The 23,669-nt window shown below is 44.1% G+C and overlaps 1 protein-coding gene across 5 annotated transcripts in view; it reads right to left on the bottom strand.

The window, feature by feature from the left end:
• FANCI (Fanconi anemia complementation group I) overlaps nt 1–23,669 on the bottom strand; it is a 116,924-nt gene that overhangs the window by 19,800 nt on the left and 73,455 nt on the right. For 4 of the 5 annotated variants that reach the window (XM_075676469.1, XM_075676468.1, XM_075676464.1 and 1 more), the window contains exons 17-22: nt 17,272–17,436; nt 17,053–17,171; nt 16,772–16,981; nt 16,541–16,705; nt 6,833–6,975; nt 4,638–4,705 (exon numbers count right to left, since the gene is read on the bottom strand). In XM_075676469.1, coding sequence (XP_075532584.1) covers nt 4,638–4,705; nt 6,833–6,975; nt 16,541–16,705; nt 16,772–16,981; nt 17,053–17,171; nt 17,272–17,436 — 870 coding nt within the window. The remainder of the gene's footprint in view (nt 1–4,637; nt 4,706–6,832; nt 6,976–16,540; nt 16,706–16,771; nt 16,982–17,052; nt 17,172–17,271; nt 17,437–23,669) is intronic. The other variant, XM_075676466.1, reaches the window with a different exon arrangement.

The raw sequence follows: 23,669 nt of genomic DNA, 5'->3' as shown, positions 1-23,669 counted from the left end.
AGGCGTCAATATTATTGCGAACAGAGCTTTAATAATCACGAGATTGAGGTAAATGCAGGACATGATTAGAGACTCCACGAGTATATCCAAGCACTTGCCCGATGACGTAAGCACTCCTCAGTTAAATTCTGTCACTAGTGCTAAACTACTCGCTGCAAAAAACATCCTTGTGTTGTATTATAAGATGAAATAAAATGCTACTTGTCCAATTCTATTTCATTTTTAGAAAAAAGGAACTCAATGAAATTGCCGTTGACAACGATGCGGGCGGTTGACTGGTTTCGTTTGCACTCGACTCTGCACCACCCACGCGTTCGTATTTCAGTACTTTCCTAATCGCGTAGTGCTGCGTTGGTTTTGCTGGCTAGCGAACCTCACACAAACTGGAAGCATCAGAGAATTCAACTTCCATGTGATGTCGCGGGATGACCAAACGGTCTATGCCACTTGACCAAAAAGCAGCTGACGCGGCGAATCTACTGCTCTGTCTTGACTTGGTACACTGTCTGTCGGGCACCGTTTTACTCACTGACAGTAGGCAGCAAAGGATGGCTATGGCGTATGCAACAGCAGCACTCCCCCTTTGGGTGGAGGGAGATTTGAATTTAGAAAAAGGCATTGGGACCTTTCAGAAGCAATTTTCTCGTAAACTATGTCTTTTCTTGGCACGAAACAAGGGTTGCAAGGTTTCTGGGATGGTATTTAAACAGTCCACATCGACTTAGTATTTGCCTTTAGGGTCCCTGTAACAATGCCTCAGTATTACAAACAAATATTCAAAAGTCTGCAGTTTCTTAGATTTCCGTGTATCCTTCATGGCAGCCGAAAGAGTAGGCTAGCATACAACAAGGCAAAGAAAGCGGACACCGCGGCACACACGTTCAGAAAACCTGAGATGGCGCTCAATAAAGAAAACACGGGAGAGAATTTTTATCTACTGCGGAGGTGACGACGCACTGGGTTTTGTGAGCGCACGCTTTGCCCAGGTAAGTGTTGCCTAGCAACGCTGGCGTGTCTCTTCCTTCTTTCGCCTTTCTTTTTGCGCATGCCTCTTTCTTTCGCACTTCTTTCTGCGGCCGTACTAGCTACACGTGCGGAGGAATGTAACCGCTGTACTCTCGGGGATGCCACATGGTCGCACTTGGTACTTTGGAATAGTTCAGGTGTTCGCATTGAGTGAGACAGTTGCACTGTCCACAGCAAGGAATGTGAAAAACAAACAAACAAGAAGAAACAATGTGCTTTGGAGGCAGCATGGAGCTTCCTTTTTGTCACTATTTTTCTCAGTGTCAGCGTCTGATTTGCATGCTTCACTTATTATACAGTGCTTTGGTGGTGCGTGGTGGAGGAATATATAGAAAATAGCAACAGCGTGGGCCAAGAGCCAATAACGACGTTTTCATAGATAGCTCAAACGGTGACAACTTATGAACTGGTGGGTTGATGGGTGGAATAGTTAATTTTGGGGATTTCCCTATAACAACTTTGCAGAATAACGAATTTTCGGCAGTCCCGCGTGATTCCTTATATCGAGATATGACTGTACACTCGAAGCAACAAATACTTCTTGGAAGAAGAGAAAGGTTTTCGTCAGCTTGCATCGAACACATAATGGCTATCTAAAGCAAAAATTAACACAAACCCAACGTCTATAAATGATCCGGCCTAGGTATTGACGGTATCAATGCGTCAATTAATGATGACATTATCAAATTTCACTGACACTTGTACTAGAGTTGTGAGAAATAGGTTCCATTTTTTAAAACCAATATGTAAAGTTTTTTCAATCGTTCTGATGTTTTTTGCAAGTATTCTGCAATTCAAATGTCCTTTTGCATAGTAAAAAAATATGCCCTAACTGCATGGTGTGCCATATATGATATGCAATAATTTTTGCTCATAAATTTGCAACCAAGCATTTCTTCAGAAGAGTGCGGTTAGTTTAGGCATCTGGCCTAAACAAAGGCTTGTTGAATTTTTTCACAAGAACATAAAAATTCATGCAGTAAGGGGTAAAACTGAATACAGACCCCTCATGGCCCTACGGCAAAACAATACACAGCCTAGGTAAAAATGCAACAGAATGCAGCAGTGGTGCAAAAACTGACAAAAAGCTGCGGCAACTGAGTAAATTGTACTTATTATGAAGAAAAAAATGTTATATTTTACTTTGACCTTCACTTAAACTAGAGTTTTACGAAAGCTCTCAAGCTAGACCTTTTGGCTAAAAATATTATTTAAAGTAACAATATATTTCGAATTGCTAGCCTTATTATTACCTTTTAATGCAAGGAATAGTTTCAAAATTTTAGGAAACGATAGCACTACTCGTGCCATCACTACTTTATTCAGCTATGCACAGGTTCTCCAGAATTGTGACAGAGAGGTGAGTAACACCTGTGCCACAAGTGTGAAAAAATGACATTAACTTGCTACTGCCTTAAATTTTAATGCTATTTGCGTGATGTTACATTGATAAACATAATCTTTTTTGCCTTAATGTGATTAGCTAGTTAATGCGTTGCCAGACCTCATTTGACTGAAAAATACATACTCTCGAAGCCATAGCTTGCGCTGTGCAGTATAAATGAATCATTTGAAATAGCATCTATCAGGGAAAAGACACTAGTCTACAAATAACTTTCAGCTACAAAGCTCATGTGAAGAGTTGTGCACGACAAACTTTCTCATGTTAGCGTTTTAATGGCTTTGACACAGCAGGTATGGAAGCCAGAAGGGGGTAGTGTGATGGGCAGCGTATCTGCACTATGTGAGGAACAAACGCAATGAGTGTCCAAACTTCCCGGTACCGCTAGGGGCGCTGAAGCGTGCTTGTGTGCAAGGACAAGCCACGGCACATCTCTTGCCAGTGTAGCGCCAGCAAGGTCTGTCGGGCAAGCGTAGGCGTCTAGACCGCGCTTCTTTGCACGTCGATCGCGATCGCTTGGAAGCTGGGAAGCACTGCACATGTGCCACTGGTATTATGTTGAGGTGTGTAGTGCGCGATATTGTGCTGTTTATATGTTATGTATTAGATGATGCGGCACGCCCTCATAGTGTTGAATGCACGAACGTGTTTTGTACAGTTTAGTTTAATGGCAAAATTTTTTGCCTACGTTGTGCTTCTGGCCTCACATTCACCGGAGAAGCAGCTGAATGCAATGCAGACAGCGTGTTCACGCAAAAAATTTGGCAGGCAAGGCCTATCGTACTATGGAGCACACTAAAGTGCTATAAGGTTCATTCACATTGTTTTTTTCAACTTTTTTTCAACAGAGAAGCTCTATGCTTTCAGTGTGCACAATTTTATGCAGTTCTTGAGCAGTTCAACACTCCAAATAGGATGCGTGCTCCATTGCAAAGAGCTCACTGTAGAAATTATCCAGTTTGTTGTGTTAACTAGGCTGCACTTTTTCAAAAAATCTTTGAACAAGGACAAGGCTCTTCAAAGGGCATGCCAGGAACATTTCAAGTTAAGGAAAGTGAAGTAGAGTCTAGTGCTGTACTCGGTTTGATGCGTGCATATGGATTACTGTACTATGTAATTAAGTGTTTCCTCTCGTCTTGTGGAACTGTACAACAAAAGCAGTGATGGAAAACATTTAGTGCATGTTGACGTTCGCCAAAGCACCCACATATGAACCAATTTTTTTAACAAAGCTAAAGCTTTTTAAAAGGCATGTTGCTGGTGCATGCCAACGCGGAGCGTAAACTGAATGACGTAGTGATGTTATTCCCTGGTTTATTGCACACAGACCCAGCATTGTTTTTGTCTGTTTGCGTGTATGACTTTCTCTGCGCCCAATGACTATATTTTCGGCAGATGAGCAAATGAAAAAAAGATGAAAGTCAGCGTTTCGGGTTGTTTGTGTTCGTGGTCCACGTTCGCTTGCGCTAACACCAAGCGTTTTAGGAAGAACCAACTCGTCCAGAGTGGTCGTTAAATGTGATCATCCTCCTTTTTTAAATCGCGTGGCTAAACATCTGCTGGGCGTTCTGGTGTTGCAAATAATGTATCTTTCCATTCTCTGCTCTCCAAAGAAGTGTCACTCTTCTTAACAGCTGCAAACACTTCATGATGTTTGCACAGCGCATTACATCAAAAATTCAAATGAGACGCAAAGTGAACGTGATGTGCGTGCTAGCTGCCGTGTGCCGCCCCCTTCAAAAGCCGCACACCAGCTACAAGTAGCACCATCTACAACTTTCATTGCTTCTCTGTGTGCCCCACCGGCTCCCACCCGTAACACTGCCCCCTTCTAGCCACCATACAGGAGGTGCCATTTTGCTTTTGGGCTTTGGATTTGAAATGCAATGGCCAAAGTTGCAATGTTTGGTTACAATGTCGTAAAAGACAGCAACTCAGGCTAATGGCACCACATTATTATGCTTACTTTTATACATTTCACTATTCCTGAAGGCAGATCAAACTTGTAAATGTATGTTTATTTTTTAATTGGTACGCTAAAGTTGCTCACGTTAGAAGAAGCTGTCATCAACATCGCATCAAATGTAATTAAATTTAGATGTTTGGCAGCTTTGCCAAAACAATAATGTCAGAGAGCTTAAGTAATTAATGATTGAATTTCGTTTTTGTGCCCATGTGGCACAGGTATAACAAGAGCAAATGTGTTTACCTTGTACACCGTATATTGAGATTTGATTAGCTCAGTCAGATCCAGAACTTCAGAAGAATCTATGCCCTCTGAAAAAGAAACGCAGAGAGTGAACATTTTCGACAGCTTTTTCGGGAATCTCCTAGAGTGGCTAGACCTAAACCTACAGAGCACACAAAACTGACACATGAACTGCAATTGAAGAAATTGTGCCAAGAGGCTAAATGGACAAGTCAGAAACATTAAAAGAAGTCACGTAAGTATTCCAATAATGGATTATTACACAAAAATTTGTGGATTCTTCCCTGCACACAGAAAGATATCCCAGTGTATAAAAGAACAGAACATTAAATGAGGATATAGATTGTGCCAGTTACTTTTATGATCATATTGCAGTCTAGGGAATGCATTTACTGATGCCAGCAAGTGGTTATGCTAATGCTATATGATGCTATAGAAGTCAAAAATCGAGTAATATTGGATACACTGGAGATGCTCTTGTAATTAAAACGAACTGGAATTTCTTGCATGATGTCTACTTTACTGATACTTAACCACTACAAAAGATTAACTAGTTCATTTTAACCACTTTTCCTTTCATTCATTCATTTCTTTTTAAAGTCCCGATTCCTACGTGTTATGACCTGCCAATGAACCAAGTCACATATGTGTCATGAACCACTGGCGAGTTACTGATCATTACTTCTTTCTGGGACAGCAGTGGTATGTGCTGCCCCTGTAGTTGGTGCTCAGAGGGAATATTCGAAACATAAAGAGCTACTTCAGGTCCTCAATGCATCACACGCTGATGACCCACATTGCACAGGGACATTACTGAACATGATTGAAGGTTTTGAGGCTTCCATTTAGATTTAAGTTAAAATAAAACTGCTTTCTATGACCTGGCTACACATTAAATGTCACTTTTGTGATGTGTAACATTTTAAAATGTTCTGGAAAAAATAAAGAACAATATGAAAAGAAAGTAAAGAGGAAGACAAGAAGCACAAGGAGAAGAATAGGAAAAGGTAAGTAGCCTTAAAAATGCGATTGGTAAACTAAGGGACTGAGCTAAATCTTTCTAGTATAACGATGATGGAACAAGAGAAAAATTTTAAAAACTCGGGGAGCTTCGCACGAAGGGCAAAGCACTGAAAGCGATAGCAAGGTTTAGGCATTGCGCTGAATGTCTCAGGACGGTTCTCCCTAACAATACACGGGAGCGACACGTTGTAGGCAACTTTTTTCCTGCGCAGCATAAACAGTGCCCTCGCAGCAACCAGACATTTCAGGACGCTCGCATCATTAGGAGTGCTGCCAGCTTCGCTGCAGGCATCGCACCTCGGAATTGCACGAGATGAGACCGAAGGAAAGCCGTCAACATTTGTAGTTTGAAGGTTTACTGTCCGCACTGCTGAAGTCACTTTATATGCACAGTTACACAGCAAGAATGCTAGTGTTTGTATGCACAACACTCATGCACGCTGCGGAAGGCAGAACGCTGCCCTGTCTCGGCTGCAGAGCTGATTGAGTCGAAAATGCGCCTCCAGGGTCCATATAATTGTTATCGCGATAAAACGCACCACGAGGTGATGTACGCAAAGATACATGTTCTTGTAAGTCTTACATGGGGGTCTTTTCACTGGTGTCCACCACAATAAAAAAAATAATAAAAAATAAAAAGTCAGAAATTGTGCAAAGTGGCTACACTACTAGAGCTTTAAGAAAAGTTTATCGTTTCAAAGGTGAAGAATAATGCCACCTTTTCCCCATTTATACAAGTGTTTAGAACATGCCAGGTGGCAGTGAGCGGACACAATTTGTGGGAGGAAATTGGGAAATGCCTGGTAATGAATTATGGAGTTTTATGTGCCAATACCACAATTTGATTATGAGGCACGCAGTGGGGGGACTCCGGATTAATTTTGACCACCAGGGTTTCTTTTACGTGCCCCTAATGCATGGGACACAGGTGCTTTTGCATTTCGCCTCTATCGAAATGCGGCCACCGCGGCCGGGATTTGATCATGCAACCTCGTGCTTAGCAGCGCAACACCATAACCGCTAAGCCACCGCGGCGGGTGAAAAGTGCCTTCAAATACATAACTTTTCAGCAATAAAGAGTGCATTTCATGGTTAGAAACAGCTTGGGCAAAATGGAGTAGTGTGTCCACATTTTGTTCTGCATGAAACAGGCTGAATACAGGAAATTGTACCTAAAGTTGCAAGTAACAGTGGCAGGTGATCAACATGATGCTTTGTCACACTGGAAACCAGGCTCCCAAGGCTCTCGATGCAGATGGCAGCAATATCACTATCAGATTCCTTAGACTTCTGCTTGCACACTTCAAGAAAAACCCTGAAATTAAGAGGGAATATAAATTGGAAGTCTCAAATATGATGCCCATGAAATGCTTGTGTGGTGCCTGTGTGTCCCATTGACTATTTATCCTGCGTACCCTCACTAGAACTTGCCTATGCCTTATTCAACAGTTTATCTTTCCCCAAAATGTTATAGTGTGGACCATACATTACTTTTAGATTCATTTTAAGAGAACTTCTTGTTGGGCATGTTTTTATCTATTCATTGTAACTATTTCAAGGCGCTAAAAAACCACACGGCACACAAGAGAAGACAACTGGACATAGCACCCATCACAACAGCTTTACTTTAAAGAACACATACACATATACCCTCTGTCAGCACCTGTGCAACAAACACATTCAGGATCAAGTGTGTTATGATTAGGAACACTCAAAACCTTTCCTTGATCTTGCACAATGATATGGAAGTTTCATTAATGTACAAGCTACCTTTCTTGCTGATACAGAATGCTTCCAACATTTCCCTGGCTTTCGAATCTTTACTTCTGGCAAAAATCAGCACGTCAGTCAGAAAAGCATGGCCCACAAGATCGCGAGGAGCTATTTCTTATGTGCTTAGGTAAATTTAGATCCTTTTCATCTTGCTCAACATTTCGTTCATGTTCCCTGATTGACTAATTTGCACAGTGCTTGGTATAAGAACGACCACTGATTCATGTTTAGTCTGTCACACTTGGGTCATTCTGTGCAAAACCTCCCAGACCTTAAAAGCTACCCCCACCAATTCTCTTGGGAAAAATTGGGCTAGTTGGCTGCTGTGGGAATGAGGTTCTGCCAAAATATTTTTCAAGAAAAAAAAAATTGTGAAGGAAGTGCTCTTTGAAGTTTTTCTGAAAAAGCAAATGTTGGTTAAAGGTAATTTTTTTAACTTATTTGTGAAACTAGGTAGAATGACAAACCTTATTTTATAATATTCTACTAGTGTTACTTTTTCACGTGACATCACAGGTGAACACATTTATTAATTTCCCACATTTAATTGGCTCAACAAAAAGCAAGAAATTGCACATTTTTAGAATTTTTTTTGTATATAAACACTGTTAATGTTTCAGCCATATTAATTTTTTACAGCCTTTTCCAGTAATGTAGTTTCTGCTAAACGTAATGTTAGACAATCAAATGAAGCATTTTTCCTGAAAATTGCTTCTGAAGTTGCCAAAAGTCACTTTTTGACAATGTTCAGACCTAAATGAACCATTAAAGAGACCCTCACCAGGCCACATAGCAAATTCTGGTTATACACTGGAAGTTGTTACGTGCCCTGTAAGGACAGTTCGACTGCGAGAAGTTTTCAAATTGGTTGATTAATAGCTGAGATATAATTATTTCAAGTGCCGCGATCCAATGATTTTAGGAGGCGAACATCACTGTCAACATAGACACTCTCTCCACTTTCATCGTCCAGTTACACAAGCAAAATTCTTTCCCCGCATTCTTCTACATCAGAGCCGGAGGATCAACAGATACGCCACAGGCCTTGCCTTCTTTTTTTCTCTCTCTCGCATTTCTGCTGTGTGGTGCACTTCCGGTGATGGTCTCGCATGCAAGCCGTTGGGTTTGTCTCGTTTCTTACAGCAGATGATTTTGCGTGCTCTACATGAGAACACCTTAGCGGTATAAGTCAGTGTCACAGTCACAAGCACTGAGGCAGACAAGGGAAGTGGACAGAGCATGATCACAAGCCCCGTTTACATGAATGCGACAATGGCGCATCGCATTTCCAAGCGCATTTGGGCATTGCGACGCCATTTACATGTAGCGCATTAACTCTCACGAGAACGTAGCGCCCCATGGTGTCGTATAAGGGAAGTGCAGCCGACTTCCGGTGTAAATGGTTTCCGGTAGTGGGCCAAGTTCACGTTGGTGGCTGAGTGCCGAGAAACAGACAGCTTTAGTTTAGCGTACGCAACTTATAGCATACGCTATACGGTATAGTGTAGCGTACGCTAAGCAGCGCACGCTTTTTACAGTTTTAGTTGGCCAGCGAGATCTTCGGATCTGAGAGGCCATATGCCGTCGTTGCGGCTATTTCCTGCCTCTAGCGATAGGTAGCGCTGACATCTCGAATGTTTCTTTCGTTAGACTTCGACTCGTTCAAAACGAGAAGCGATATCGAAAACACCACAAGGTTATCCAAAATGCTCTGTCGTCGAAGCGGCCCGAGACTAAGCAAAAGCCGTTTACACAACCATTTGCTGCGAATGAAGTGCATTTTACAAAAGCAACGCCAAATTCAATTCGAAGCGGGCAGCCGGGACCGACACCATGTTGGTGGCTAATTTCTTCTCATAATTTCTAATGCGACGATCCTGCGTTTACATGCTCCGCGAGAGTCGACTCGGGCCCGTAAATCTCCCCTCGCCTGGCGCATTATGCGATGCGCTTTCGTAGCGCATTACTGCTGTTTAGATGAATGTGATGTGCTAGAAATGCGATGCGATGCGACACTGTCACATTCATGTAAATACGGCTACAGTGCTTAAACATAGTAGAAAACGACAGTTTTGTATGACTGCACGACATCGGAACAAACAGACAAAATGGAAGTACATCTCTCTTAATCCTTTCTGCCGGTTGTTGCAAATTCACAACATACTGAATGAACCTGGCCAAACAACTCGCGAAACGTTTCCAGCCTTCAACATTGGTTGTCATGTATTTGCAACAAAGAGAGCGTTGCGCTCCAGACATGCAGTGCAATCTTGTATAAGGTATTGAAAATTGGAAACCAGTGTTGCTATCGGCTGGCGGACAGCACGAGCCATGTGCGACAGCTCTCACTTCTTCGTTTTCTACCTAACCAAAGTGAGTACAAGCTCCCGCGAAATTTTTTCTGTTTGCACGCGTTCAGGAGACTGCCCATGATGTGTTGCATTGTCTAAAAACACTTTTTTTTTTGTTGCATGCTTCTTACTTTTGTGGTATGTCGCAAATTTACGACACTCGGCCATTTGGGTACTTTGCGGTGACTGTAGGTAAAACGAGTCTGTTTTTGATTTTGTGGAAGAGAATGGACATTGGATCCTTCTATGGAAGAAAACGGCTTCGGACGCGCCTGCCACCTGAGGATAAGAGTGACGACAGCTGTGTTAGTGAGAGTGATGACGACGATGTTGACTATGATCTGCATGCAGAAGCATGAGCTGCACCCTTGGGAGAGTCTTCATGGAGCAGTGAAGATGAAGACGGTGACATAGTGGCTTTACCAACTGCCTCTGCAAAAGAGGCAGTGAAGTGGAAAAAAAACAGACTGTCAAGAAAAGCTGGAAATACCATTATGGAATGCCACTCTTCCTGAACATGACAATGTACGAGTGCCTACTGAATATTTCAAAGAATTTTTTGATGACAGCTTCCTGGATCAAATCGTCAAGCAGACCAATTGTTTTTTTGCAATGGAAAAAAAAAAAACAAGGGGCTGGTCTTGACTCGTGAAGAGCTGGAACAGTTTCTCAGCACCATTACATTCATGTAGCTCTGTCAGCTCTCAAGACGTTGGCTATACTGGATGGCAGAGTGTAGGATCCCTATGGTGGCTGATACGATGTTGCGTGATCGTTGGGAGGCAATCAAGTCGAGCTTGCATTTCAATAACAATGAAGACATACCCTCGCCCGACGATCTACAGATGGATCGTCTTTTCAAGGTTCGGCCAATTACTGACCCTCTCCTTCAAAAATTTCAGACTATACCAAAAATGCAACCCCTTTGTATTGACAAGCAACTGGTTTCATTCAACGGTCGCTGTAACGTCAAGCAGTATATTCCCAGAAAACCTCATAAATGGGGTTACAAAATATTTCTTCTGTGCAACTTGCAGGGAATGGTACATACATTTGAAATATACACAGGGAAGATAAAGGCTGTTCCGGGAGAGCCCGACATTGGGGCCGGTGTGAATGTAGTTCTCAAGCTGTGCCAAGTTATCCAGCCAGTATTGAACCATCTTCTTTTCTGTGATAATTGGTTTACATCACTAAAGCTTTTTACTGCCTTGGCAAAGAAGGGTGTACGCTGTCTTGGAGCAGCATACACTAACCGCCAACAAGGTTGCCCTCTGCCTACCGATGCGAGTTTGAAAAAGAATGGCCAAGGATCATTTGAAGAATTCGAGACTGCAATTGATGCCTCAAAAATAATTGCACTGAGAAGGTACGACAACCGAGCGGTGACAACAGTGAGCACGTTCGCAGCTGCTCAGCCAATGACGTCTGTATACAGGTGGGAACGCATGCAAAAGAAGATGGTGCAGGTTGACTGTCCAAGTGCTGTGAGCATCTACGACAGGCCGATGGGCCGCATCGACCAACTTGATGCTCTCATTGCATTTTACAGAATCCACATGAGGTCAAGAAAGTTCTATCTGAAGATATTATTTCACTTTGTGGACATGGTCGTCGTTGTCAGCTGGTTGCTTTATAGACGTGACTGTGCTTCACTAACACTTCACTAGGTGTTCCTGCCAAGCAGTGGATGGACCGCCTCAAGTTCAAATTTTACATCGCCACATGTCTATTGAAGCAGGGCAAGGACATTACAGTGAAAAAAAGGGGAAGACCGTCATCATCATCAGTGGAAGCTAAGCTTGAATGCAAGAAAAAAAGAGGGCCAATGAGACTGTTGCCAGTCGTTAGCATCTGCACGGACAGTACAGGTCATTGGACAGCTGTGGAAAACACATGCCAGCGGTGCAAGCGGCCTGGGTGCAAGGGACTGTTTTCAAATGCACAAAGTGCAACATTCACCAGCCATAAAGTTACACGCACAGGATGTCTACCAAGTTGACATTTCTGAATTCCCTGAGTTTTCCAGGTTTTCCCTGAGTGGCTTTGCAATATTCCCTAAGTGACACAGAACTATGTTTTATGTCAAGGCAGGCTGACACCATGTTGCCTGATGCTGTCACTCTCTAGTAAGCATGTTAAAAAAATAAAAAAGCAACTGCCAGTTTTTATTAAAAGGAGTAATGCTTATTTTATTCAATAACAAAACAGAAAGCGGGGGTGGGGTGGTGGCTAGTGAAATGCTCAGCAAATAAAATACCTTTGAAAAAAAAAATGGTAAAACCAATTGCGAATCGAGCCGATTGTTCTCAAATACGCAAAAGGAGATGCATACAGAAGAAAATATTTTTGAATATGAGCTATTTCTATCAATTGATTACAAGCTCATTGGTGTGATGTCTGAACTTTGTCACAAGTGAGATTCTCTCTCAACAGCTGTTAAGTCACCTTCAGCTGTCCAGACATACTCTCAGCCCACGCACAACGTCTCAATGTTGCATTTTGTTGCTTGAAAGAGTTTATTTTGGTTTGAATGAGGGAGTCCTGCATCTCAGCGTTAGCCAATACACACTGTTTTTTGATCTCAAGCTTCTTCAAAGGAGCGGTGGCATGGCTCCTTTCCCGTTCATTCCTCAATTCCTCAGTGGACGAGAACAGTCCCTTCTGTTCTCGTCCTCCTTCCGACGCACGTTCACTTCAAGAACCATTTGAACCATCCTCTTGGTCAGTTGTACAGTGAACACACAATTTTTACTGCTCCCTAGGGGCCGCGAAAAGATTGGAAAAATCGAGCAGCTCGACAAAATAAATGCATGTATTTTACTGCGGCCCCTGAAACGGTTCGGACAAGTTTTGTAGACGCGTAGGGTACAGTTAAAGTTAATCATTTGCACCACAATTTGTGTGAAACGCCTCATATTAACAGAGCTACAGACAATTACAAGTTAACCTCCTCCATAGTCATGCATTTTCTCAACTCGTTCACCGAGTGATCGGGGCTAAGCTCCACCTTCACTGCATCATGGTGGCATGTCGTGTCATTGACTTCCGGTTCTCTAGGAGCGAGCACGCAAAGCCTCTCCAAAATCTCTGCCAGCTGCTTGGCTGTCGACCCCAAGCGAGAGCTATCGAAGAAGCATGCGTTGCGAGCATCCTGTCGCAGTGCCGAACGTGTCTGGTATTCCAGTAACCGCAGGCGAGCTGGGCGTTTCGACGGAACGGTGGAGGCATAAACTCAAGCTGATGAAGGAACTTTAGTGTAGACGTACGTGAGCGGCCTGATCAGTCTGCTCGGTCCAGCCACCTGTTGGGGCAGAGCTTAATCAGCCAAACAAAGCGCTAATATTGCTTTAACGAAGTGTAAAACATTTTAAACATTTACAAAAACAATGTGTTAACAATTACACACCAGTGAAAAATTTACACCAGCAGCAAAGAAGAATACATTTCCTTCCTGTTACTGTGTATGGTTGAGCTCTGTGCCACCAAGTGGCTGCACCGTGCAGACCATTCACATTTGTGCTTCTGCTAATCTCGTGAAACGACACAGTCAAACGGCCAGGCCCTGTCCCCTTGCGCTTGCATTTACCTTAACACCGGACTCGCGAAACGCTATTGCGTTAGTAATCTTCAGGTGTAAAGTGACGGCCGCAAACACACTAACCCTGGCGCCGATCGGATAGCGGCAGTCATATGCGCTGCAGCCAGTGCGCTTGTCTGCTGCCTTGCAGAGGGACACGATGTCGCAGCTCGACATATTGGCAGTCACTACGTTTGCAGTCCAAAACGCAACAAAGTCAAATCATAGTGCTCGCGAAAAGACTGAGACCGACACTGACTGCGGCACTCTCCTCAAATGGAGCCCGTTGAAAGACAAGAAGACGACGCTTGCTGTGTGCTGGAAGTGTAGTGAGAAATTGTTCTTCTGCATTCTCTTTCTGTTACTTTCTTTCTATAGAAACAAATGAACTAACATTGCAACTATTACAAACATCATTTGTTCACCATAAAGATGGAAAAATTATCGATGACGCGCCCTAGGCAGCCAATCGGATAGCCCGCCCTACTGACGTCAGTTGGGTGAGTTACGTCATACGGGTAGGGGCGGCTGAAAATTCCACCGAGCAGTGTGCTGCGATCGACAGCGATGTACATATTTAAAACATTATAATAAATTACATGCTTTATGCGGAGCCCTTAAATGCATCAATTAATGATCAGAAGGACCTACTCTATCGACTCAGTACATTTTTACAAACTCTTCAAAATCGTTTCAGGGTCCTTTAAAAGCTCAAATCGCCACAAGCACATGCGAAAAAGCTCTGAATGCATGCCAGTATGCTTATTAGGCATATCGGTGCTCGTACTGTGAGAGGAGATGGCGAGTGTATGCGTGTATAATTAAAGGGACCCTGAAACGCTTTTGACGATTTTCTACAAACGTATTGAGTCGTTAGAGTAGGTCCTTCTGATCATTAATTGACACATCTAAGTGCTCCGCGTAAAGCGTGTAATTTAATATCAGGTTTTAAATATGCACATCGCTGCCGATCGCAGCGCACTGCTCGGCGGAATTTTAAGCCGCCCCTACCCATATGACCGAAATCACCCATACGACGTCAGTGGGGCGAGCTATCCGATTGGCTGACAAGGGCGCGTGATCGATAATTTTGCCAACTTTATGGTAAACGAATGATCTTCGTAATAGTTGGAATGTTGGTTAATTTGTTTTTATGAAAAGAAAGTAACATAAAGAGAATGCACAAGAATAATTTTTCAGTACACTTAAGCACTTCCGGCACACAGCATGTGTCGTCTGCTTGTGTTACAACGTACTCCATTTTGAAGAGAGCTCCGCGGTCAGAGTCGGTCTCAGTCTTTTCGCGAGCACTATGATTCGACTTTGTTGCCTTGTGGACTGCAAACGTAGCGACTGGCAATATGTCAAGCTGCGACATCGTGTCCCTCTGCAAGGCAGCGTACGAGCGAACTGGCTGCTGCGCATCGGACTGCCGCTATCCGATCGGCGCCAGGATTTGCGCGTTTGTGGCCGTCACTTTACACCGGAAGATTACTAACGCAATAGCGTTTCCCGAGTCCGGTATTAGGGAAAACGCAAGCGCAAGGGGACAGAGTCTGGCCGCTTGACTTTGCCGTAACGGGATGAGCCATGAGATCAGCAGAAGGGCAAATGCGAATGGTCTGCACGGTGCAGCCACCTGGTGGCACAGAGCTCAACCATACACAGTAGCAGCAACGAAGTGTATTCTTCTTTGCTGCTGGTGTGTATTTTTCGCAGGAGTGTAATCATGAACACGTTGTTTTTATAAATGTTTAAAATGGTTTTACACTTGGTTAGAGCAATATTAGCGCTTTGTTTGGCTGGTTAAACGCTGCACCAACAAGTGTATGGACCGTGCAGACCGATCAGGCCGCTCACGTACGTCTACGCTAAAGTTCCTTCATCAGCTTGAGTTTATGCCTACAGTCATTTGCCGAAATGACCAGCTTGCCTGTGGTTACCGGAATACAAGACACGTTCGGCGCTACGACAGAATGCTCGCAACGCACGCTGCTTCGATAGCTCTCGCTTGGGGTCGACGGCCAAGCGGCTAGCGGAGCGGTCTGGCGCGGGCGGGGCGGGCTCCAAAACAACCGGAAGTGAACGATGTGACGTCGCATCGTGACGCTGAACCAGTGAAGGCGGAGCTTAGCCCCGCTCGCTCGGCGAACGAGTTGAGGAGGAAAAGCATGGCTAGGGAGGAGGGTAGCTTCTAGTCGCTTGTAGCTCCATTAATACGTAACGCTTGACTTAAATTTTGGTGCGAATGTTCGACTTAAGCTGTACCCTACGCGTCTACAAAATTTGTCCGAACCGTTTCAGGGGCCCTTTAAGGAATACATACTGCGTTCCGTGACAATTGCCCCGTCCGACACTTGTTATGCTTCACTGCAATACTTTTGCGTATGCTTCACTACGTAACATTACTGTATTAAGGCGAAAATAACTTTCAGGAACCTGCCTTATGCAACGCGCCGTGCTTTCCGAGCTTCAAAGCTAATAGCGAGGACCACAAAGGCGGAATCGCATTGCTGACAGAGGCGAATTCTTTCAATGAAAAACACGGCACCGAACAGTAAGAACTTTAACGGCGAACGTCGAAGCAGCAGAGCCTCACGTTTCTGCGTTGATGGCTATGGCTACCAGCGGATCTGCGTGCGACAACGCTGGTTCAAGGCGGCAAAATAATCAAAACGGCGGTGTTGGCTTTGATTAATGTCATTTCGGACCTGTGGTTGTGGCAAAAAGTCTGAAAAATCGGACAGCAAAGGGTCATAGGGTCTGAAATTACAGACGTACGTTCTTATACTCTATGGGGCATGTGGTGGTGCCACGAAGCCGTCTGCATTATCGGCCATTTCACAAAAATCAGGCGTCCGGAAAATCGGTCGTTGACTATACACTGGCAACTCCTCCAGCCGACGAAACGGCGTGAAATACAATTCGTTACGATTCAAAAAAGCCAATTCAACTGATACTACATTACATCCTGCATACTTTTCTACAGATATAAAGAAATTAAAGCTCAGCTTGGTGGCTCCTGCTGTGAATTTAATGAGCTACTAGGGTGCTGAAACATATAATACAGTGTAAATAGTATACTTCCTGAGGCCCCATTAGTGGTGATGGAAGCGCACCTTTGCTGAAGATGTGCTTAGTACTGACACTAAACACTGACACTTCCACAGACTCGCCTGGAAATCTTGAAGTGTGACTGGAGGAGGCGTTCATTGTAAAGGGCCTCAAAAGTCCCAGGATCCTGAACTTTCCCAAGTTCATGCCGTGCTGCGCCAACTATGTGCTGCATGAAGCTTGAATTTTCCAACAATTCTGAGAGGCCGCTGTATTCAGATGAAGAGCTACAAGAAAAAATGAAGAGCACATCTAAAAAAATCAAAAGAAATTGAATATATTCTGCCACCTACCAGAAAAGGTTCTGCAAGAGCTTCCCCAAGAACTTTGTGCTAAGAAGTGAAGGCAAACTTTTTCGTGGCGCTGGTTTTACTTTGGCATCCTTCCTCTTGCTGGAAGCATTAGCTTTATTGTCCTTCTTTTTGTTGGAAGCAGTTTGAAGCAACTGCTCAATGTCATTCAGCTGCCCAAAAAGCTTGAGGGCGACTTGTGCACTACTGGCACTGTAAGTAAGTCCACAAAATACGGAACACTCCAACAGCTTTCATTTTTTTTTTTAAATTTTCGCACCTACCTCCAACTTCCACATGACAGAGTGTGCTCAATGAGTGCTTCACAAATATTTCTTAGCTCTGTTGCAATGAGTCTGTTCTTTTGACCGACACTACTTGCGCTAAAGTCAGACATCTTGTCCTGAAATTAGAATGCAATACATTCAAGTGAAACTTGTCCCAAATGACGCAAAAAGACAAAGGAAATTTTTTCAATGCTAATTTCAATCACAATGCAGTACCAGTGAGAAAGCCTCCAATTCAGCATCCACCATGACATTTGTTAGGTTCCTCAAGAGCTCCTGGAGAGTATGCTGCACACCACTTCCTTGTCTATCATCACTAGAGCCTTGAGAATGTTTCTTTGCAACCATGAGGCACCGATGGCAACCAAGGACAAGCTGACTCTGCATGTCAGAGAAAGACAGACAGAAAAAATAAAGCACTGCATAAATAAGTTGGGCAGGAAACTATAATATTTCAATTCATAATTGATTCCCACTGACTTGAATTGCATTTTATATTTGACTGCACATGAAGCTCCAAAAAGTGCCCTTTGCAAACACTTCCAAAAAATTTGAAGCAATTTCATATATCCCTCCACAGTAAAATAACAGAAATCGGGTGTATTACAATATACTTCAGTTATAGAATATTATTATCACAGCTAAACCTCAAATAACCAAACTCCAATATAAATAAACTCTCAATATAATGAATTACTATTTAACTTTTTATATCTTCATGACCATCGAATGTCATGTATTTTTAACCTCAATATGTTAAACCTCCATATAACAAACTTGTATATAACGAAATTCTCTATATAACGAAGTATATTACTTTTCATTACCTCTCGTCTATAGAGCGCCATGTATTTAGAACCTTAATATAACGAAGTGTGTTTGTATGCGTTTGAATATAGCAAAATTTCATTGCCACCGCAAAGCAATGCCGAGACAATAAATTGAAACTTCTGCGGATGAAGATGGTCAAGCGATTGCATTACAAGTGGCTGCTTGCAAACACACCTCTCAAATCATATGCCGTGCGACAAGAGCGACCGCCGAAGTGGAGCTGCATCATGTTCCGTATAAAGCTCAACTGTGATAAGATTCTACCGCGCCCCATGTGCATTAGGTAAGAGTGAAATTTTACGACGATGAAACAAGAAAGATGGTGGCTTCATGACTGCTGGCTTTCCGCGCAAGCAGAGGGAAAGAGGGGGAGGCGGGAGTAGAGGGTAAGCTTGCACATGTCTTGATTTCTGGCTCGCGTCTCAGCCAAGGCTGCACACGTCTGTAAGCGCGGCTGAGTGCATACAATGCCGCGCATCCTGCTTTAGAGGTAATCTGCCACGTGTGCAAAGAGTGGGCGTGCCGAGATGGCATGGCATCGTTTAAGCTGTCTCCCCACGCGTTCAGTATTGGAGGCGGAGTAATCTCGAGTTTTGGCGACCCGTTAGAGCAAGAGACAAACGAAACATTCGCTCCCCTTTGCAGGCGCTTTTCATGATAGTGTATTCTTAGTGCGGGCGATGCTATCAGCCGCAGGGATGGAGTGCATGTGAAAGTGTGGCTGGCTTCGCTTAATTCGTACGAACGATGTGAATTTATCATTGATGTGGCATGAAACCGTATCATTCGTCGCTGACTCCCAAATTCATCAGAATGAATTAGTTTCTCATTCAAGTTTGCTTTTTTCGAATGCCCGATAATTTGGAAAAGTCTGCAGCACCTTCCCTTGCAAGAAAAATCGGTCTGTGAATGTACTTAATTGCATTAAAGGTTTAATTTCAGTATAACAAAATTTTGATATAACGAAGCAAATTCCCGATTTTACCAATTTTGTTATGTCAAGATTTAACTGTATAACAAAATTTCACTCCTGCTTCCAAAGAAGACCGAGGGAATAAATTGAAACTACTGTGGACACTATGGCCAAGTTGTTGAATTACATGCAATTGTATGCGAATGCACATTTCAAATCGTGCTGGACAACAGAGAGCGGCTACTGAAGTGGAGCAGCGTATTTCCCTACAGCAGAAATTAGCTGGTCATGCCCTTCAAAATGTGCTGCCAGATTTCAGAGGCCATACATAGGCAAGTGCACTGTTGATCAGAGGCACTAGTAGGTGCCCTAGAGGACACACATATTGTTGCATAGTATCATGCACTCTACACAGCATAGTTCCGTATCTTACGCATGCTGTGCAGCAGCACCCCGTTTGGTGTTTTTGTTGGTGCCACGTGGCAAGTGACAAGTATGAGCAGCGGTAGAGGTGGTATTACTAAACACAATGCCTTATAGCTTGAAGGCTAGGCTAGTATGTTGCAAGCAATCTCGATCAGCAAGAAAAAAGTTTTTCCAGCTCATTTCAGGATCGCATGGAACTCACTTTCTATGATCTTGAAGTCGAAAAACGCTGTCCTCGACTCGCCAGAGAAAAGGACAAATTCCCAGCACAACAATTGGAACTAAATGGTGCTTTTACTGCAAATAAATGTGCTTTCGGTGAGTGCATAGCTCCTGCAACAAATTTTAGATATAAGAAAAAGGCTGATTTTTGGAGCTGCTCTAACTTATCCATGACAATGTTACCTACTCCATAAAACCATGCGGTTGTTCTGTAACAAAACTGACTTACAAGCTGTTCGTTGAACCAATGCATAACAACTGAAATTTCATACGCCGTATTGGACGTTGCTCGAACTTGACACAACACCTCCATAAAAAGGCTAAAAGGGGATTGCTTGTTGAAACCATTGTAATGAAAACATGTTACAGTAAAACCCCGTTAAACTGTACTCGCTTAAACAATAGTTTCGTTTTAAAAGTAGTAAAGTCAACTCTCCGACTCAGCGGCCATTGAACATAATGCGTTTTGTAACTGTACGTATCGGTTAACACGTACTGTTTCCACTTTTCGTCGCGAAATCACGGCGGTACGACGGCCCGGCAAAACAAGCCTCAGAGATTCGAACAGCCTCCAAGCACAAACGTAGAGGGCACTTGGAAGGGTGAAGCCACATCAACGTCATCATTATTTCGACGCCGTGCCAGAGTCTGAGCATTGTGGCTTCTGTTGGGGTGTCGTGCAAGCTAGGACAAAAACACGGTGCTTAGCAAAGAAGAAAAATAGGAGATCATTTGTACTGTCGAACGTGGCACGAAGTCAGAGCTGGCACGCGAGAAGGATCTACCGTGGTCTACGGCGTGTGGCATTTGGAATGCGGAGGAGAACTTGGTCGGCAATTCTGCTGCGACCGTGAAAATACATCGGCTGCGAGGTTCGACGTTTCGAGGTTAGACTTTTCACCATCATTGCCTCTGTTATTGCCGAAGTGTCGCCTACGAGGATGGCACAGAAAGCGACAGCACAGGCGATTCAAGCCCGACAGTGGCAGATGCTGCACGTTACGTCAGCCTCATACGGGTGTTTGTAGAGAAGAGGGGGCTGGCGGAAAAGCTGGCCAATAGCTTGAGTGAGTTTGAGGCCGCTGCCATCGCTGCTAGCCCACTGCAGCATCAAACGAAAATAGCATACCTTTGTCCACGAAGTGAATAAATACTGCATGTTTTCTGCCCTTTTATCGCACCCTCTCGTAGTTCCATTTTTGACAGGTAAGTGCGCAAGCTTACGCTATTTCACTTAAGCATTACTACCGTTTAGTACGTACTTTTTCCGAGTTCGGCCAACTACAGTTTAACAAGGTTTCACTGTATAGGATTATCGCTTATATCTTTGCAGCCATACTACTCATGTATCTTAATTTAGCATCGTTGTGTAGACGAAAAAAGCAACTACTCAACCACAGACATGTTGCATGCGCAGATGGCACCGTTATTGCACCACACATGGTGAGATTGGAGCTAAATTTAGACTCACGCACAGCATTCAGAGAGGCATACTTTGGCAGTACATTTGTCTATACAAGCAGGAATGGTCGCATTTGAGAAGGCTCACTATGCCACAGAAGTAAAGCCCGGGATACATGAAGCGGAAAACCGGCAACCAGGGGCGCGATCGGAGATCTTTGTTTGATACGCGTTCTGTGCGGTTGCTGCGTCACAAAGTTGCAGTATGCAAAATTTCTAAGAACGGGGCGGAAAGAGCAGCCAATCGGCAAACGGTGAACTTCCCGGAAGTTTACTTCCCTCGTTTGTTGTCTGCTTGCAGACACTATACTGCAAAACAAAATGTTTCTCGTCTTCCAATGAATGAAACCTTTATCTAAAAATGAATTTTTTCCTCTCAAGCTTAAACACGTTTTCAAATAGTAGTAGGTGTGACTGCTACAATTTATAACTATTGGATTCTCTGTGTCGTCCCTAGGTGGTGTCGCGCACAGCGAGAAAAAAGAAAGGAAAAAGAAACGAGGGGAACAGTGGCGCACTTTTCAAGAGGCAGCAACAACATTCCAATGGCTCGCTGGCACCCGATGATGGGGCCGATTTCACTGTACAACCAACGCACTATTTCTTTCCAGAAACGACAGCTACGGCGGAATTTGCTTTCTGCCATTTCTTCAAACGCTCTTTGCAGCTCCACTCGCTCTTCTTCCTCGTCGAGCAACGCCAGCACAACAACCCAAGTTCCCAACGCAAGCACCATTTTCTCGAACTATGGATTGGATCCAAACGTGCCATTCCACAGCCGCAGACGCTGGTTGGATCCAATCCAATCCACCAGACGCGCCGTACGAAGCCAGTCGCATAACGAGCGTATGGTCGCTCCAAACTTCCCAACTCGCGTCAGGTTCGGTGCCTAGCAGAGGACGTGCTCGGTTGCACAATGATTGACAGGAGCGTGTTGTCATTTTGACGTCACCAAAAACGTGGCAGCGCCCTGCGGCTGGCGACATCGGGCGCGGAGTAGGCCAATTGCGCACGCCGATAACCGAACGAACGTGCCGAACAACCATCTCCGATCGCACCCCAGGTGACGAAATATGCCTGGCGGCGAACGCTCGCTCCTCGGTGTCCAAAAATTTTACTCCCGCTGTCGCAAGTGGCGGGAGCGCGCCCCGCGCACTCACCAGGCGTCGCGACGATCGATCTCCCTCTGACTTTCGCCGCCTGGTTGGTTTTTGTGTATTTTTGCCTTTCCATCGGAGCATCCGTCACGCGACTGCGCTGAAGCGACGGAATGTGGGCGTTTGGGCTAGTTTGGCCGCGCACTTTCGGGCTCTCTGTGTGTGAAAGCGACACCGTTGGTCATTACAGCCGGATATTGAATGCTTAAAAGTACAAATTTGTGCAAACTTATTTTTCACCTACAAACTTAAGTGAGGTGCTCACGAAAGAGATAATAACTATAAGTGCGGTGCAGTTTTCTTACCAACCCGATCGAAGGTTCCATGGCACAAAATAGTGTGTGCATTGTATTCGTTTTCTTATCATTGTCTTTTCTGTGTGTGTGGTCCGGGTATATGGGTTCGGGTATAGGGGTCGAAACGGTTTCTCGTTTGTGGCGCCCGAAGCCGTTTTTTTTTTTTTATTATTTGCAATCGGCACGCATGCTTGCAAAGCTTAGTTTTGTGGTTCGGTCAGAAACCCCCCCTGCTATACAACAACCATTAGTCCCTTCTGCTCGAGTGCCTTGAGGAAAAAGAGCGATGACAGATTACACTTAGAAGCCAACCATGCCTGGTCTTCTGGCTGTTTGCATCTGTGTGGACCTAGGAGGTGCACGGAATGCCTAGGGCATCGAGAACGAGAGCCGCTGACAGGCCCATTTCACGCCAAATACCGATAATTCTATTCTCTTCGGCTGCAGTAGTAAACGCTTGTTGGAGGAGGCTTTAAAACAGGAACTTAAACTGAAGTAAACATGAATAACCCCAATGTGCTTTTACACAAAGTAAACAAAAGACACAGTTGGAGAACCACAAAACCTTCTGCAACGCCTGCGCTCCGCGGTGTCACCACTCAACGTCACCAAACGGCGCAAAGCCAGCCCGCTAAAACGCTTTCAGCTCAATGAAATGTGTGGAAATCGTTTGTAAGCGCCTATAAAACTTTTTTTCAATTTGTTAGTCATTAACAACAAATAATACAATAAGAACCCTATTTATTATTTTTTTTCTTATCCAAAAGCACATTCTTAGGGCATGGCAAAACTGAGAAACACGCGGCAAGCGCGCGGCGGCGTCAACCTGTTTATCGCTGAATGTAAGCCAGTGAACCATCGACATTGTCCCGCTGCGTCTATTTGTGCCGGGTGATGTTCGCCATGAAAGTTCACTCCATGTATCCCGGGCTTGATACAGTTAAACCTTGATTGATATAACGAAGAAGGTAAAATGGGCAATTTGCTTCGTTATATCGAACTTTCATATTAAAGTTCGACCTTTCATGCAAGTAAGTGCAGTCACCAATCAATTTTTCTTCCGGGCAATTACCGGGCAATCGAAAAAAGCAAATTTGAGTGAGAAAACGATTAATTTTGATGAATTCGGGAGTTGGTAACGAATGATGCGGTTTCATGCCGTGTACGTCGACATTATCTTCACGGTGGTACAAATTAAGTGAAGCTAGCCATGTTTTCACATGCCCTTCGCCCCCACGGCTGATAGCATTGCCCACACTGGGAAGACGCTATCATGAAAAGCGCCGGCAGCAGGGAGCACATGCTTCA

Source organism: Dermacentor variabilis, unplaced genomic scaffold (assembly GCF_050947875.1).
Source record: "Dermacentor variabilis isolate Ectoservices unplaced genomic scaffold, ASM5094787v1 scaffold_12, whole genome shotgun sequence".
Lineage (NCBI taxonomy): Eukaryota > Metazoa > Arthropoda > Arachnida > Ixodida > Ixodidae > Dermacentor > Dermacentor variabilis.
The sequence above is the reverse complement of the archived record's forward strand: the minus strand, read 5'-3'. Positions and strand labels throughout refer to the sequence as shown.